At 39.8% G+C, this 19,288-nt stretch overlaps 1 protein-coding gene across 6 annotated transcripts in view; it reads left to right on the forward strand.

The window, feature by feature from the left end:
• Positions 1-19,288, forward strand: part of qkia (QKI, KH domain containing, RNA binding a) — a 70,776-nt gene that overhangs the window by 31,556 nt on the left and 19,932 nt on the right. For all 6 annotated transcript variants that reach the window (XM_026338939.1, XM_026338937.1, XM_026338941.1 and 3 more), the window contains exons 3-4: positions 3,745-3,861; positions 10,827-10,970. In XM_026338939.1, coding sequence (XP_026194724.1) covers positions 3,745-3,861; positions 10,827-10,970 — 261 coding nt within the window. The remainder of the gene's footprint in view (positions 1-3,744; positions 3,862-10,826; positions 10,971-19,288) is intronic.

A 19,288-nucleotide genomic window follows, 5' to 3' on the forward strand; every position in this document is an offset into this window, starting at 1 on the left:
TGAAGAGAGGATAGCGTGTTTGGCAGTGAGGGCACTGTATCCATCCTGTTCCTCTGGCTGTACCGAGTGGAGTTCCTGGCAGGCTCACTGGCCCTGCACCCTTCTGATAACTCACCCGCTTGGCTCTCCATTGTCTCTACATTCCACAGGCTTAAAATGGAGGTTGCCTTTTCTACCAACTTATCAACATCCATGAGAAGAATGTCAAACCCTCAGTGTAGAGCAGGAAGCGAGGGAACATAGTGTTATCCACTACAGCTACAACATTGAGCATTATTCCATCAGTGAGATGATTTTGGCTTCATTTTTATTTACAGTAGAGTTACACAGAATTGCAAGGTTTTATTGGATGAGGCTGTGTTGTTTCTTGGTAAATCCCCATATTGTGGTGAAATGCTTGAAGCAGAAATGTAGTGTGTTGATGTATGTTAGTGATTAAAGTTTTAAGTAATACATGTGAATGAAAGTTTAGACACGACATCTGCTCTGTGACATACCCCCGCCCACATTTATGAGTGACTTTATGTACATGCTTTTATCATTAAAACACATTTGACACTGGGACAGCATCCACCCACAAGCTCTCTGACCCACACACACACGCATACACATAAAACTGTCTATGCTAACCCCTTATCCCAAAGCAGAGTCTCATGTGGAGTTATGTTTCTCTGCTAAAGTGGTAATACTATGAGTATGGGCAGCCGCATTGGCTCCTCTTGTTCACAATAGCTGTCACAGTACTGGAAAAATGAAACGTTCCTGAGACATTTTCCTCTTTACTTTGGTGTCATCATTTCTCTAACCTTTTCTCTTTATTTCTGTGAGCTTTCCTCCATCAAGCACCAGCTCACTGTCAAGTGCAATTGTCATCAACATATTCATGTCCACAGATAACACCTTATAATGTCAGAGGAAGAGTGGTATTAGCAACAAAGTGAGAGAAGAGCAAAGAATAAAATATTAAATGCTCTTTTCTTATCATTTTGGGATTTTACAACTAGCGACCATCTCAGATTTTGAATCAGTTGCTTTTTCTACTTCTCTAGTCTTCTTGACATTTGGAGCTTGCTCGGTTATACATCTACTGTATCAATTTAATATAATCATGGTGTGCAAATCTGAAAGGATTTAGACTGATGAAAGATATTGTAGGCCCTGTGCCCTGTTGGGCGATGGGACTGTCACATGTTATACTTGCAAAGAAACATATAAATCAGGGATGGAGTTTAATCTGAATCCAGTTCCACATCTGCTTATTGAACCAAAGTCCTTTCCAATACTTTTAAAAATCTTGAAGTAGTTTGCTTTTAAATTGAGAACAGTAACAACAAGTTTCAAAAGATATATCCTATCTTATATATCCTTAACTATAGAGCTAAAACGGTAACATTCTCCAGCTCTGGGTGCTGATAGGGCTTTGCCACATATTTTGCTCTGACTTTCATGCAAATGTTGCATTCTGCACTTGTTATGCTGACTTTGGAACATGTAAAGTAGTTCACCATAGGTGTAAGAACAACTTTACAGTTGCCACGTACATACATATGAGAGTTTTCTTTTGCTGATGGCTTGAGTATCTGACATGCAAGAGGAAAAAACATGGATGTTGTACCAACTAGGAACCATCGTCAGAGTAGAACCAGCTATTGATCTATATCCCTGATGTAAATGGAGAAACATTTTAAACCATATAGATGTAAAGTTTGTGCATTTCAGATTACAGCAAGTTTGTCAAGTTGTCAAATGTGATACTGCAGTTGCTAGCAGGGTAGGGTATATAACAATGTCACTGTAGTTTTTGTTCAGTACTTTAGCAGCTGTGTGTGTGTTGTGCAGGCCTACTACAGCACCACTGTAATGCCTAGAGCTTGGGGTTTACCCTTGTCAGCAGCAGGTACTGTCATGCAGACAGACAGCTCTTTCATGTGTTCCTTGAGGCTCTGTGTGTTTGTGTACAAGTCAAAGGCAGGCCAGCATGCATCTTTGGTGGCTGACCTTCGTGGACAGGTGCCCCTGCAACCTTCAGTGGGCACTCTCACAAATGGCCCCTATTCCTATAGTTAACCAAACAGACAGTTGTCTTGTGACAGAAGCAAATGCATATAGCATGTGTTATTCCCAATGCTAGGATCATCTGCAGTGACTAAAGCATCTCCAGCCACTCGCTGCATTTTTCCTGCCAGAGACAGGCTGCAGATTCAGGCAAATGCAGTGACGGAGGCAAGAAAAACCACAGCCTGGAGTCTGTGACTGTCCTCACCAGTGTTTGTTTATGTTGTATAGGGGAGATAAACAAACATTGAGTTTAATTTGTAATCCTTCTGTAATTAAATGTGACTACTCCGATGGTCTTTTGGATTTTGCAGAGGCATTGGTGCAGTAGAGTGCATAAGCAGATGTGACTGCATTTAAGAATTTGATGCCACAGTATGATGGCTCATTGTAACACCTGAAGAGATGAACTGTTTTGCTGCTCATTATCAAGAAAAGCTTTCCACTATGTCAGGGAGCATTTGAATATTTCAGGTTTGTAAATTTTACTCAAGTATAAATATCCCATTTTAATAGTGTCAGATTTCTCCACCAGCCGCTGTGTGCACTGTTTAAACACAGGTGATTTGTTTACCTCTTTATGCATCACTGTGCTCCCCCCCACCACCTCCCCTGCGCTTCCCCATTCCTTCTGTTTTTATTTTGGCTGGAAATTGTGTTGGATTATTTCAACACATTTTCCCTTTATCCCGTTGGAAGCCAGTTTCAAGTGGGGAGGATTACGTTGGTAAATACGTTTCCTTTTGGTACAAAGCTCCAAAGCCACTCACCAGTGAAAGAGAGCCTTGATAAGAAAATTGTGTCAAGCACACCGCCTCACCTCACAGCTCACCTCTCTCAACACCCTCTTGACTCCATTTTCCCCTTGTTTCATCCCCACCATTCCCAACCAGACTAGTTCCCAGTGGGTCATTTTTTATTATTTTGTTCAGGGCTGTTTTAACATCAAGTGTGGATGATCCAGTTGGGGGAAGCCAAACCTAGTGTAGCCTCTGGTTGGAAATAGTCATTTAAATATTCACTCATCAGTACTACTGCCAGCACTGTGAGAAGAAAAATGAATGTGTAGCTCATTGCAATGTTGCAGGTCAAGTGTGAAATACAGTATAGAGGTGAGACTATGACTGTGGGTGGCCCAGCCATATTTGTGCTAGAACGGTATGCTGTTACAGTTAGGCCAGTTTTCTTCAGTCTATTGTCCAAATACTATTTAGCCTTTGAAATGGAGGCACTCAGCTTAAAATGGATGTAATTTCTAAATGGTAAATGCAATGTTTTTGTGAAACCTCTTAAAATATAGCTGGAAGTCTACATTGTGATGACATCTTGACAGTTGTATTTTAATTCCATTGTGGTGATGCAAAAAAGCTCCAGAAGAAAGTCAAGATACTTCAGGCCTAACGTCATAGTAGATGTGGTGTGTGAGGATGTGGGGTATAACATTCAGAAAAGTTGTTCTGCTAGATGGAAGCAGGTCTCTGTGTATATGTATGTATACATAATACTGTCTAAGTCTGCTTTAAGATACAACTAGATAAATTAAATGCCCAAATTATTAAAAAATTTGTAAAACCTATAAAGCTATTTTATTCTGTGGTCCTTTTTTTTTTTTTTCATACTGCTGTCTTTATGTAAAGGTAATTCACATTTTGTTATCACTCACCTGTTTATTTCTCTTTGTCTCTGCAGTATAACTTTGTGGGGAGAATCCTTGGCCCTCGGGGACTCACAGCCAAACAGTTGGAAGCAGAGACAGGATGCAAAATCATGGTGCGAGGCAAAAGCTCCATGAGAGACAAGAAAAAGGTAAGCTCATCACCGTGGCAGTATGCCCAGTGTGTTGTATCTCTTGATAATAATGTTTCTTACAGTTTCCACTCACAAGTTTAAAAAAAAAAGGCCCATATTTATTTTTCCAAAGCAGCACAAATTAAAACTCAACTGTCTTTGTCTCCAAAAGAATCTGTCATCTGTCTTGAAATTCTAGTCTGTAATAAGAAACTTGTCGGGAAAGCTGTCACACAAAAACATCCCACTAGCCCTGTAGGAACACGAGAAAGACATAAACTCAGCCCATGCATGGTGGCTGGATTCTGACATCTGATAGGGCTGTTTGCAAAATGCTGCACAGTGGAAAGTACAGAAGGCAATAGTAAATCAGATGACCAAGACCAGGGGCAGCATCTATTTCTAGACCTACTGATGTGGGGTTGACATAAAAGGCTAATGTAACATTGTCTGCATATTATGTGACACAACTAAGGAGTTTATATAGAAAGCTTATTTGTTCCAACATGCAAATTGTGCATTTGCACAAACCTTTTGCACAGTGTTTGGCCTTGAGCAGATAATTACAGCATTTGGAATTCCAGACTGTGTTGCAAAATAATGTTGAGGAAAGTCTGTCTGTGGTTGTCCTCTAGTGCACTACTGGTCAACCTTGCAGTAGTATGTCAAAGGTTACCCCAGTGTACACATTAAATTTTAAAACACCATACTGCTCAGTCAAAGCAAATAATTAAATAACTACTTACATTTTGAATACTGAAGGCACGCACATGTATCCTTAAGGGATTCCAGAATATGTCCAATTTGATTTGGCCCTTTGAAATAACTGAGAGGACAAATTGACACTTTTTAAAATTGTGGTATTTCAAGCGTTTTTGTTTTGCCCATGGGCTTTAGTCATACTATAATGGCTGCTTTCCGCTGTTTTTCTGTGATACCTTTCAGAGATTAACCTTTTTAAAAATCTCTTTCTCTCTTTCTGTTCCTCCCAGTTGCTCTGATTTACCAGACAGGGGTGCTATATTACAATGTATTTCCATAAGATAGAAGATGTGTGTGTCATCTCTCTTGGTACGAGAGCATTGTAACAGAAACAGGGTTCATACACATTGACATACACAGATTTTCAGCTGCTCATAGTCTTAGAAGCTGGAGTTTGCTACAGGGCCAATGTTTTGTTTCTTATGACTCCTCCATTAGTATTTTAATTTCCGTCTCTTCTCATCTCCCCTGGAGTGTGTTCATTATCACAGAACAAGGCGAAGATGCTCTTATGGTTCTTTCTTTGGAGTTAAATGCAGAACTAGTCAAATGAGTGAACTTCCTCAAGCATATACAAACCCAATCCCTTATTGTCTAAAAACTTAAAGACATTTGTTTTTGTGTATTATGTCAACTTTCCAAGACAATTATTATGCCAACAAGGACCACTTACATCTAGCTAGCATACTTTCTTTACTCAGTGTTTTAATATGGGATGATGATCCGTCCCTGGGTGGTGTCTCTTCTTTTGCCCACGTCCAACAGAGATTGCAGCACATTGTCTGGGCAGCCAGCTGGCTCACAGGCCATGAGCAGGTGTCCATAAAAGAAATGCACAACTAGGAAGAGGGCATGAAAGATAGTGTAGGATCCCATGCACCCTCCTGCCTGTTCAGCGAATTTTGATCTGGCTCTTGGTTCCACTCCATCTGTACTAGGACCACTAAACACCTGAAATGAGCTGACTAACCAAATTACATTTCTCTTATGCGCTGGTTATTTTGATTTCAAATCTTTTCAGCTCTTTATGCAGAGCTTTATTATCTCAAAAATCCTTTTATTGTTATTTCATTGCCTAATGGTCAGCCAGTTTTTACACCCTTTGCTGTCTCCACTGTCAGCAAAAAATAGAGAATTATTATTAGGTTAGTTTGCTGTGCCATTGTTGCTTTTGGATGACCTCAGTGCATCATAACTGTCGCACTGCCCCAGACAAAGCCACAGCAGAAGCCCCCAGTCGCAGCATCGTCAACCTCAGTATTTCCAGCCTGATGCCCTATGGCAGCAGAGGAAGCCGCGGCAGCAGCTTAGCCAGTGTGTTTATTCAGGATCCATTAGCGGCAGCGTTTTTATGCTCTCAATAATTCAGCCCGTTGCTCCCTCCTGGGCCTCTCTGCCTGACAGGGAGCCGGCTCACTGGAGCTACACAGTGGGAGAGAGTCAAGCAGAGGCTGAAGGAGAGAAACAGAATAAAATAAAGAACAGTGGCAAGAGAAGAACAACAAATCAAGTAGAAAATAAGTAGGAATAAAACAGGTGAAGAGAGAAATGTGGAACTTCACACTCCAATCAAGCAAGACTAAATATAATGCTTATAACTAGGAATGTCCTGCTCAGATTCTTATACTACAGAGTATCTACAGATATTCAGTATAATTACCCTATATGTATCTAACTAAAGAGAGGCCCCAGAAAAAATTATGATTAATTTATCATGAGCACATCAAATAATCACACACACTGTGTATTTCTTTGGGCATGACCACTAAACTATCCATCTATCACTCTCTTGTTTTTGTTTCCATTTTTTATTTTTTTTAATTATTAGCTAAACAGTACATGAATATCATTCCAATCATGTTTTAATCTAATGTGGCAGCTTGAGTCTCCCTGCTTTTTACTCTTACAGTCACTCTTAATGCAAAACAACAGCAGGAAAAACAATAATTAAATTACAGGTACTTTATATCGAGTGCTGTGCAAGTAGCATCGGGATTTCAGCATCTATTGCAAAAACAATTCACTAATTCTATTTTGTCTGCCACATAGTGTGATACTATGTTTAGCACCATACACAGCTGTTTCAGTTTGAGCTGCAGTACATGTCCTTTTGTAGACATAAATTGTGTCTTACACGATTTATGTCAATGATTACACTCCTGTTAATCATTTAGCTACAGTATTTATTTTTTTATTTGTTTCGTTGGATTATCCTAAAACCTAATAGCATATTAACAGTAAGTTATAGTACAGAACAGGTCTTTAGCATGGATCTTCAATAGACCTGACGACTTTTGCCAGCATGTAGACACATTGGGTTACACATTGTAGTATGTGACCATTTCCAGTCAATATGTTAAACCTGACATTGCAGCGAGCTTACTTGTTTAAGTTTTACTTTTTAATTCCTTAGTTTTCCAATTACTTTATCCATTGCACGAGTTTTTTCTTTAAGAGTTTACAAAAAGCAAAGTGTCCTGGTATTATTTTAATTGCCTTATTAGATTTAACCCAATAGGAGATATATGGATTTTATAACAGAGGACATGAGGTTGGCTAGTGTTAGGGTAGAAGATGTTCATGATAGAGTGAGGTGGAAAAGGATGATTCGCTGTGGCAACCCCTGATGGGAAAAGCCGAAAGAGAAGAAGAAGATTAGATTTAACCCAATAGTTTACAACACATGACCATTAGCAAGAGGTGTAGCAACCATTGTGTGGTATATTTGTGCTATAGTTTATATACCATCTACATTTGAGGTATTCTGTGATAGGGTTTATTTTTCTACAAATTCTTTTAGGTGACCTGTTCAGAATTGTCTTCTGTCTCTGTCTACTTTGCCCTTTTTAGATTACCGGCTTACATTTATTACAGTGTCATATTTTATAAAATATAAGTAATCTGACCCAGTGTAATAATCAGAGTTGACCAAAATCGTCAACTGAATAAGTTATTCTTTATTTCCAGTCTCAGCTGCCTTTAGTGAAGGTCTTGATACTGAAATTAATCTCTCTTACTTGAAAAGTCAAAGTCAGTTTTGATTTGTTTCAGGTATTTATTTTACTTTTGTATTTAATTTTAAATGTCTAGTACTGATCCTACGTCCTCAACAGTTGGTTTTTGTCCTCTCTTGTCCTTCCATAACCTGCATCCTCCGTGTTGCACCTGTTTGGTCTCCTGCCAATTGTCCTCAGTTGCACTGACCCCAGACCCCCTTTTAGAAAAAAAAGAGAATAGCCTGTTGAGAGTGGTAGAAGTAGTGTCAAAACAAATAGTTTTATTATGTCTTTATTATTACTTTGTCCTGCAATACTGCCAGACGAAGTTGTTGTGCCAATGAGTCTGAAATCCTGTTGAGGATGGTATTTTCAAACAGGACTGACCTTCAGCCAAAACCAAGGATGGAAAGCTTTGTGTCTGCAAATGTGCACCTTGTGATATTTCTATGAATAAAACAAGGATATCCCTTCCAGCTTCTGTGGCACACCTGACTCTGTATTATAACCTCTTCACTAAAACAAGCAGGCAAAATGTTGTACAAACAGCATCAACAACATTTACAGCCTAAAATGGGCAAGAGAACTGTAAGGAAGAGGTTTTTACTGATGTAACCCTTTGCATATGGTGTTGATCCATTTGAGAATTAAAGTCTTAATGTTTATTGGACTTTAGCTGAGGGGTGTAAAAGCCAGCAGGCAAACAGGTGTTGACGTATAGACGATTGGAGTTAGGCAACATAGCTGTCAAGTACTCTTTCCCTCTGATCCTATTCTTAGATGTTGTTTTTAGATTCAGTGTCCATGACATTTATTCATCCCACATATTTTGCCAAAACCGGTTACCCTCTGGTATGTGGTTATAGCCATGGCATTTGATGTCGGCCAGCATGGGCATCCTCTTCAAAGGCCTTCCCAGTATTCCCTTTAGCACTTGCCTCACCTCCCCACTCATCTCACCCTCCCACTATGCCTCCCCCTCCACCCTTTCTTCTGTTTGTCATGCTGTCACTTTCTCTCAGAGGGCATACAGTGACCTTGTTCACAGCCACTCATGCTGGTGTGATTCATGCGTGTTTGTGTTTGCACTTATTTCTCCTTTCCCATATCTTTGAATAATGAGAATTGAATCTGCCAGAGCATTGGCATGTACATTGACCAAAGATTAATCCAACTTGAGCACCAATCTGTTTCTGTATGCACATTTATGTTTCTGGTGTGTGTTTTCATATAGTGCCCTGTGTGCAGAGGTAGCCACCGTGGCCTTTGTGTGTCCACCCTCAAAAATGCTGAATCACCTTCCAGTCCCCATGCCCCATAAAAGGCCATAAGCAAACAGTCATGGTAAAATAATGGCCTGACTGCTGAAACTAGGCCCTCCCTCCTGTGTGGATAAGGGGAAAACAAGAGTAGAATATTGAACTTTTGCGTGTGTGTGTTTGTATGGGTCTCATTGTGAAAACCAGTATACATTTTTAACCATTGCCCTAAGGACATTTTTACAAAGTAAAGACATTTTAGCCGGTCCTCACAGTGAGAACGGTGTTTAAAAAGCAATTTTGGGGTTAGGACTAGGGTTAAAGGTTAGAGTTAGAATTTGGTTTGGGTTAGGGTTACCGTAAAGTTTAGGGCGAGGCAGTTAGTTGTGATGTTTAGGGTTAAGGTAAGGCAGTACGTGTGATAGATTAAAAATTAAAACTGAGTAGATTAGCATGGCCTAAGCGACAGTAGGGGGCTAGGGAATGCATTATGTCAATGAGTGTCCTCACGCCGACTGCCATTACAGAAATATGTGTGTGCCATGGCAACAGCTCTCTGGAGTAGAAAATAGGTCTGTGTGTGTTGGTGCATGTGTGCTCCTTTTCACTTTGTGCTTCTCATTGAGTGTATTGAAATCATGTCAGGTGGACCCCTGCAGAGTCTTGAAATGCATTGTTTGTAATTAGACACCCTCACAGTGGCTCACCCACTCACAAGTGAGCAGTGATCTGAAGTTGAGGCGGTCTGTATGGGTGCGGGTAAACAACAGTGTTCATCAACAGTCTGTACAAACCTGCACTATCAGCAGGAGCGGAAGAGGCTGCGATGCAGTTCACTGCTTGAGAATCTGACCTCCTTTTGGAAAAATGAAATGAATGAAAAATGAAATATTTTTGTTACATTCATTTTTTCATTCCTGTTATTTTCATGAAACAAGCCAGATATTAACATTGTAACACTATGATTGGGTTTTGATGTTTTAATGTGGTGTCACACATCAGAGAATCAGAGGCTGTCAGAAAAACCTAGACCTCAACTCCTCACCTCAAGGGGATGTAGTCAGCTTTCAAACCACTGACTTTCATGGTTGTACAGTGACATGCAATATAGCCTCAAAAGCTTTTTAGAGCTTTCTGTATCTGCTTGCTGCACTTGCTGTCAGTAGTGCAACTGGAAGAGAAACGAAAAAAGGTAAATTAAAGTGTATATTTAAAAGAAATGCATGCAAATGTGAGGACACTTTATATTTGTCTCTGCATATCTCATTTTACTTTTTCATGAAAGAGTCAGGTGTGAGTGTACAGTTCAGGGAGGCATCTGAAAACGTGAGCACTGTACACCATTTCCCCAATTCAAATCTTGAAACTGCTCCCTTTTTAACCATGTTGAAAGGCTATCAAGCAGCAGTGTCTGGTTTTGAATACAGCCCAGTTGGCTTTTAGGAACCACTAGCGCCACAATTTGGCACCCTGTGAGTTCTCTGGTGCTGCCTTTTCAGGAAGTAAAACAAGAGAGCCATTGTTTCTTGGACAGTATTTTCTGCAAATACAAGTTGGGAACAAAGGTACACATTTGTGTACCTTCAGACTCATTCCTGAGGCACCGTATCCATATCACATAATTGCATTCCCCCTAACTAAATTGATGTGGTTTAAAATCCCCATCCGTCTGATGCCTCCATCCATCTTTCACTGATATTAATTGCTGCTGGGCTAGGTGTTGTCTTTGTCTCTGTGAAGTTAGGGATCTATTAAAGAAGGGTGTCCTTTCAAAGTTAAAGCTAAATAGCTGACTAAAGAGCCATTCCTGTCATTTGGTTCTCTTCACAGGGCCCATCGTTCTCTGCGTATGCCTACCTCTCGCCTCCGTTTCTGTCGATACACTGTGTTGCTGTACTGGTCCTCCAGCACACACAATGTCACATTCACTCACCGTCTCTCTCACTCTACCTTTATTTCTGTCCAGGAGGAGCAGAACAGAGGGAAGCCAAACTGGGAACACTTAAATGAAGACCTTCACGTTCTCATCACAGTAGAAGACACACAGGCCAGAGCTGAGATCAAGATGAAGAGAGCGGTAGAGGAGGTCAAGAAGCTCCTCGTGCCTGCTGTGAGTACATACTACACTCAACTTCATACACAAATTGTGCATGCAATGTCAGCACCCTATGACCTAAGTGTGTACTTTTCAGTGTTGTTCAAAAGGACAGTCATTTGAATTTCCAAGGAATTAGACACTGAGGACATGGTTTACCTCTATTTTTGTAGTGCTGGCAGAAGGTTTTCAATACTTAACTGACTTAGTCCGAACAACAGGGTAATGGAGCTGCATATGGCAACACACCGCTATCCCACTGTTAGCATCCTGTTTACTTCCATCTATAGACCAGGGGAACAGGTTGATTGTACCCCCGGTGGAGTGGAAAAACGTAGCTAAGCTGCACACACCTCCTGTGAATGCCACATTTTATCTCCGCTCCCCCCTGCCACTGGTAGAAGTTTTTGGCATGTGATGTGTATTTTCCTTGTTAACTGGGGTGACCAGGTGGGCAGGGCAGCTGAAAGCCCAGATTTGTCATCAGGTGGCAATGCACACGGCTTGGTGGTCTGCGGGAATTGGGCCCGTCAATGTAAGGCAAGCAAGGTTATACAAGTGATACAAGTGTGTCAGTTGAATTACATTGTTGTTACGCTTGTTTGCTTCACTTACCTTATGCTGTATTACCTTATGCTGTCAATATAGAATTATGTGTACACATGTACACATACATGTGCTTAACATTTACATTGTTTAACTTGGATAAGAGCAAATTCCTTAAGGCCACAGTTGCACAAAACATAGCTGTGTTACAGTATAGTGTGTCATCATATTATTTTCCAGCAGTCCTTTTGCTTTTTGCAACTATTGGGCAAGTAACCACAAGAAGATGAACAATTGAGAAGATCAAGAAGTGTTAAAGAAAAAAAAAATTGAATGTATGTATGTATGTAAGATCTGACACAAGAGGTGGCATCATGCTTGTGTCTCCGGTCTGGTATAATAGTTCCTTACTGCCTGAGCAATACCTTGACCCTGCCTGACAAAGAGGAAATCAATTGTTAAAGGACTGCTTGTCTCTGTTCAGCCGTCCTTTCACTTCTTTAGGCACCTGCTTTGTTTCTGAGTGCAGGAGTGTTTCAGATCTCCAGAGCCTGTATGCACACATAGAGGGTGTTGACAAATTTAAACATGCACACATGCATGCGAATATGTGCACGCTGACACAGACTTGAGGATGAAGCCATATCTGGAAGCGACAATGTTCTAAAGAGTGATGCAGAATGAGTCACTGTTAACACACATGTTTAGACACAACAAAACCCCTTTTGGCATCCTTTTAAGTCAATGACAGCTCTCGGCAGCTAACGTTCATCTGAATGGAGTGCCACAAAAATGAAAAAAAAAAAATAGCTCCCTACTTCTCTAGAATCTCTATGCATTCACAGTCTGACAAGTACATAAAGGATGGTCTGGTAATTCAGTACCTGAGCCATTTAGTGGGTAAGGAAAAGCTTTCCTCTTTTATCATTCAAAACAGAAGAAACTAGCTGAAATCTCACTTAAAATGTTTCACTCAAGTTTTACCTTTATTCAAATTAGAGTTTTATCAAGCTAATAAATGACTCATTGCAGTCCACTATCTTTTTTTATTTAATCTAATGAAAAGATCTTTCTATTAGAAAGACCTTGTGTGCTATGTATTTTGGATCTGTCAAATCTACTGATAAAATAGCTTATTTGTTTTTAAACATTTTCTTGGGGAATAAGAAATAAATTGTATAGAAATCAGGCCTTCCACTCTTCTTACATTAGAAATTCAACATTTCCACAACAGCTTGCCACTGTACTAGTACTGTAGTTTTATTGTGGCAGAATACATATCTAGTAGTAATCTAGCTTTGGTGCATTATCTAGCCATAAACCACTAAGTACACTATATTTTGTCATTGCAGGCATGCACAGGCATTCATGTCTTGAGTGGGTGGACAGTAGGGCTGTCTGGCAGTAATGCCCTTTATCATGCTAAACTAATTTGGATTAAAGTATGGGTGCACTGGGTACACAGTGTTCTAATAAAAGGCATCTTTTCCACATTTAGCAGCATAACATTTTCTTTATTAAATCGTACAGGAAACAAAATGATGTTATGCTTTTTAGTCCTTTTCAAAGAAGAAGCTTCACTTGACATTGGAGCGTACCAAGTTCCAGCAGTAATACCGAGGCAGGGCAGAGTATAGCCAAATGATTGCTTTGTCTGCAGACACACACTGACTGTTTTGCTAATAAATAATCTCAAAATTGACTCACTCATTAGAAGCCAAGAGGAAAGCTATACTTAACAAGTTAATCTAAACTGGCTATAGCATTACTTTATGTTTCTGTCCAGAATTGTTTGAATTTTACATATAACAATATGAATACAGTATATGTATAGTACATATGACGTAAATGTATTTCAGTCATCAACTTTGCAGTAGTTGACATGATATTTACAGATGTAGAATGTCCCATCAGTGGCTGTTCCTTACTCAGAAGCTGATTGACAGCTGGGACAGGGTACTAATGGGAGGTGTTTAAGGTTCAAATTTGTTTCTCTTTGCCCTCATTAGAGCTCTTTTGCTCCCTATTCCTGTGAACCCTTCAACTCTTTATGAACTCAGAGCAGGGAAACATCGGCAAGATGAGAGAGAGACATGGGTGGAGTGAAAGATGGGTGGGAGAGCCTGATTGAGCCTCTCTTTCAAGTGTGGATTTACTCTACTGATCCTGCTCTAGTGTAGAGACACACACACACACACACACACACACACACACACACACACTGATAGGCAAACCTAGATAAAGGCTTCCACATGCATGTATATATGTATATATATATATATATATATATATATATATATATATATATATATATATATATATATATATATATATATATATATATATATAATATACACACGCACACACACGCACAGACTAAAATGCACCACTCATCCATTGAGTCCTGGGTTAAGTCCCTCAAACGAAGCCAGCAGTACAGCCCCACTGCACTTTAAGTAACCTCTATTCACATATTTGTAGAGCTGTATGCCTAACCCCTGACTGGCCCATTGCACTTACCTGTAAACCACAGACATTGACCAATTGTGAGAGAGGCAAAAAACACATTTGTGTATATGCCAAAATTATTTAGAAATGACAAATAACAAAACAGACCATTTAGAGCCACATCCATCTAAATTACTGACATATCTTATTAATAATCTTCCTTCCAGTTGTACTATTTTTGTCAAACAAAATTTGCATGATGAACATTGAAATGATGTGTATTAGGTCTTTGCCAGTGTTTTTATAATAAAGGTACCTGTGCTCAGGAATATGGCACAAAAAATTACACTATATCAGCTATTTACATAGTCTGTTATAAAATGATCTTGATAATTGCAAAAGGAATACACATGGTTACAATGAGCCAATCCATAAATGTATCTGTTGATTGCAACTATGCATCTCGGTCATCTCTTCTGCACATGTCATCCTATTAGAACACATCAGCTTGATTATATTGTTGACACAATGAGCCAAAACGAGGAAAGCACACTTTTTTTTCAAAGGGAAAAATGATCACAACAGACTTCGCTCATAAGATAAGGAAATTGAGAAGTCAAGAGAAGTCATGAACCCGCTTGTGTTGCAACATTACTCTAGTTCACAGCTGGTTACTTAGTTCAGACACTGAGGTTATCAAAATGCAACACTAAACTCTAATGCAGTTACCATTTGTAGGCCTAAAGAGCACTGATATTCAGCTTGCATCCTTCTGATTTTTAGGCATTGTTGCATTTACTGCATAGAATTTAAAGCACTGCTTGGGATAGGTTGTTTTAGCTGTCACTAATGGATAGCAACATTTTTTGCTAGTAATTTTAGCAATAGATTCTTCTCTGCAGCTTGTCTGTACATTATTTAGCAGATTATTTTGTTAATGTGCAGCTGAATGTGTTCCTTAGAATAAAATTTGAAAAATATGAAACAAGTTGTTTAGGAACAAATCTACAGATGTTTTTTTTTTTTTTTTTTTTTTTTTTAAGAACTGAAGACACTTGCTGTATTTAAATTCTGTGGGATGGGTTGATAAAGGCAGCTTTATTCTTCACCATGCCAGCCACAATGCTCTAAATCTGTTCCAGTGCAGTGACAGCAGGCACCCGCCGCAAGGTACCTAGAGTACATTAGGAGAGGTATTTGGCTAGCCTTGAAACATTCTCACACACACGCACACACACACAAACGCATGCATGCAGGAAAGGTTAGGTTTGAAAGGAGAACAGCACACAGAAAAAGAAAGAGCTTGCTGGCGCTGGGGCACTTTAGCCCTGGAGATCCAAGTGCATGTCTCTCTGAATGAAACTGTCAATGCTGAGAACAAAGTGAGTATGGTAACAGCCCAGGCAGACCAGTGGCCTCGAGCACTACTCTCAACTTGCAGCATGGTGGGAACCCAGTCCTGCTACCTGCCTCAAGCTCACTGCACCCTCTTATGCTCCATTCCCCTCTTTGTTTCCTCCATCTTTCTATTAGCCCTCTTTACAGTACCATTTGTAGTATTTTCACATTTATACAGTTCTAGTTCACATTATACATTTTCAGTCATTTTTTTGCTCCTCTTTTTGTTCATCTTTTAATTCCTTTCATTTTTCTAAATGTCTTGGCAGTGCAAATCAAAGTGGGAACTCTTTATCATTTGCAGTGACAATGTAGTCCTTCTAGGCCACAGAAAAGGTTGTCTTTTGGACAAATGTGTATGCCCCTCTGTTTTTGTTCCTGTCTGTTTCTCCCCTTGAGAATATCTAATCACCTCTCTCTTTCCTCTCTCCTATTTGTCTCTCTTGTGTGGACCACCTTTGAGGAAGAACATACAGTAGATGGTGTTTTTGTAAAAGGCAGACAGATGGACTTCAATGGGAGCCAAGTTTGGCAATCTGCGGGGTGTTGTGTCTGTACTCGCCAGTATGCATCCGGCTTGGCAGAGTGTTACAATGGCAGCACCATCAGAGCCACTCAGACAGAAAAGGCGCAGAAACAAGATGATGCAGAGCAAGCAAAGCTAGATTTTAAACAGTGGTAGTCTGTTCTAGGCAGTAGTGTACTGACTTTGCAATCAATAAACACCTTTTTTTGTTTTTTTATTATTATTTTTTTTTTTTTCTAGTTCTCACTCTCCTCGCTCTCTGTCAGCAGTGTATGACAAATGAGTACAAAACACCATCTGGCTGCATCCATCCATGTGTGCCTCTCCAATTAATGATGTTTATTCTCGGCTAGGCCTACCTATCACTACCATTCTCCTCTTATTTACTCTTAATCTATGTCCCCTCCCTCGCGTCCTTTGTCATGCATGGCAGACAGACATGTTCATGAACAGAAGCTTACATTACTCAGTGAGCCTAATTTATTGGCTTGGATGATGCTTTTAATAGTGCTTGATCAAACCACTTTAGTACTTCTGCAGGCAGTACTTGCCAACATGTGTTGGTATTAGTGTAATTAATGTTAAACTGCAACTTTTATATTTTAATTGTAACTTCACATTCTCTTTGTGTATTTTGTTCTTGAGAACTAAAATGGTTGTATAGTTTTGTTTTGTTTCCTAGACATCAGATTTCTGCCATAATGTCGGTAAGAGTGTGACATGCACGACAGATATAGCATGATGAATATGTAGAATATTGGCTATTGTGCCCTGTACAATTGTATGCATGTAAATGTGACAAATGCCAAAAGTAGCCATCATTCTACCACGTCAGCCAGCTCAAGTAGGCTTAAAGGCCTTGCAGCCAGACAGTAGATGGATGGTTTTAGTCAACCTGGAAGCTTTTCCTTCCCTGAAGGCTGTTATTACCTTCATCAGGCTAATGGAGGAGTTGGATTAGATCATATTAACCTTCTGATCTCCACCTCCCAAGACACCACCATTACAACAGGCTGGACTGTACTGTTCACTGCTCTGTGTGTGTGTGTGTGTGTGTGTGTGTGTGTGAGAGAGAGAGAGAGAATGGTGAGCCCATCCCACCTGCACATAGGCGCTGCATCTCCCACATGAATGTTAATCATCTTTTTAATTGGCTTCTTTGACTTGGTGACCTCTACTTGAGACGACAAGACTGCATCATTGTGCTCCTCCTCCAGTGATGTTATGCTGTTTTCTTACTTTCAGTGTGTGTATGTGGATGCTTGTTGATTGATTGGGATGGGGAGGCATGTGTTTGTGGGTATGTGTAGTCTTTTTTATTAATTTATTTTTTTTTTTTTTTTAAGCTTTTCTCAATCGGTAGGGACTGACATTGACCTGGAGCCAGTGTGACCATTCACTCCCAGCCATTATTTATCCTCTACTTTGCTTCATTATCTGTTTCCATATGCTCACACACTTTATTTACTCATTTATTCAGCCTTCACTGTACTGGTAAAACAGACAGGTTCTTCACAGACACATTAAAACTCTGTAACCAAGAGAGCAAAGGAGGGCAAATGCTAAAACTGTGTGATTAATGATCTAGAGGTGATAAGTGGGTAATTGGAATTTGACCACTTAAACATTTGTAGCACAGGAAATACATGTGATTTTGCGACACTTCACATCATTAATGATCAACATGTCATGTAATTTCATTAATAAGTATGTGAGATGTATGACTGGCCATGTCACATGAAACACTGCTAACGCTTATTTCCTCTAGCCTAATTCTTGATTCATTACCTGGAATACCTGAAAATGGTCTCAAACAAGACACAGACTGCATACTGATGCACCAGTTCAGACTAGGTTAAAAATTAAATACCTAACTGGAAGACAAATCTGGGAGCTATTATTTTTATACCACCTACAGTGCAGTATTAGGTCAAATAAAGTTGCACATTCATTCTTTTGTACTAGTTCCTTTTCTCTTTTTCTGTGGTTTTGTCTACTGGTTTCCCCCACTGTATGTTCTTTATACTTTTTACCCTCTGTATTGCTGTCTGCAGGCCTTGGTTATTGAATTGACAAGGCATTCACACGTGCCTTCTATTACTGTCTCTCCACTGGCCTGAAGGTGACCTCTTCCCATTAGCAACACACACATTAGTAAGAAGCTGGAGATATCTATTTGCTGTGCTAGTCACTCAAAAACTTTAGAGTTGCTAATACATTATAGTATGTAAAAGGTATTCCATACATTTGGTGGAGTGGAAGTGCCACAAAAAGCACAAGCTTTTTGTTGCAGTACTATATAAGGTAACCATTGAGCTTCTTTCCATGTGTGCCAAGTTCCACCTGACAGGAGGGACACTGGTCTTGGCCTGAGGGCTCCTTCCTTACCATTCCTCCTCTCCATATCTCCATCTGCCTGTGCCTCCTCATCTCAAGCTCCATGGCTCTCCTGGGGGGCAGACAGGTGGTTCTGACCCTAAAGAAACGATACCCCTGTTGGGAAAAACCTGCCTAAGCCTGGCAGCTTTCCCTGGCCTTGTATTCCTCTTCTTTAATTTCCTGGCCCTAGCCCTGGAAGACATTATTCAGGCAGACTTCTTCAGCTAGTCTCAGTCTGAAGAGGCTTGACCATTCTTCCTCCTGAATTTAGCTAAATAAAACGTTTTGAAAACTGTCTGCTCCAAGTCTGCTGGTCAGATAGAGCTGCATCCATTTTAAATAAATGCTAATTAGATTATGTTTAACAATTCAAAGCACATTTGACTAATTTAGCCTTGTGATCATGGCAATAGTAGGTGTATCTATCCAGAGAAAAAGCAAGAAATGAAAGGTAGGAAAGGAAACAAGGACTGAAGCAGTGTAACTTTGATTTACTCTTACTCAACGGACCCCCATCATCATCAGGAGTCTGCTTACAGAGCCATCTACAGGATGTGTTGAAAACATAAAGACGGAAATATTTATATTGCAGATTTGTGTGGAATGGATTCTTTTATTCAATTTCTTTTTTTCACTTGTTTCACTCATCTGTCATTCATTGTTGTGGACATTTGGGTAAGCATGGACATATGCACTTCCATGTACAGTATTTATGTAAATTAATTTATGTTATACGCGGCTAAATAGAGATGTATTAGTTCAATACCCATGAGTAGTCAGTCAGCAAATAATCACTATTCCAAACCTGATGAACCGGCCTAATTGTTGTGATGCTAAAGTAAAAAAATACTGCTGGTAAGTCACTTATTGTCTTGATGGCTTTAGGCTTAAGTTAGGAAACTTGTCACTTGTGGTTGTAAACCCAACCTCAGGCTAATCATGCATTCAACAAGTGCTATCCGTCACTCTCTTCTGAGTTCTTTAATCTGTTATTTCTCCTTGAAACATCATCCCATTGCTAATCCATCTCTTATTC

This window comes from Anabas testudineus, chromosome 22 (genome assembly GCF_900324465.2).
Source record: "Anabas testudineus chromosome 22, fAnaTes1.2, whole genome shotgun sequence".
NCBI lineage: Eukaryota > Metazoa > Chordata > Actinopteri > Anabantiformes > Anabantidae > Anabas > Anabas testudineus.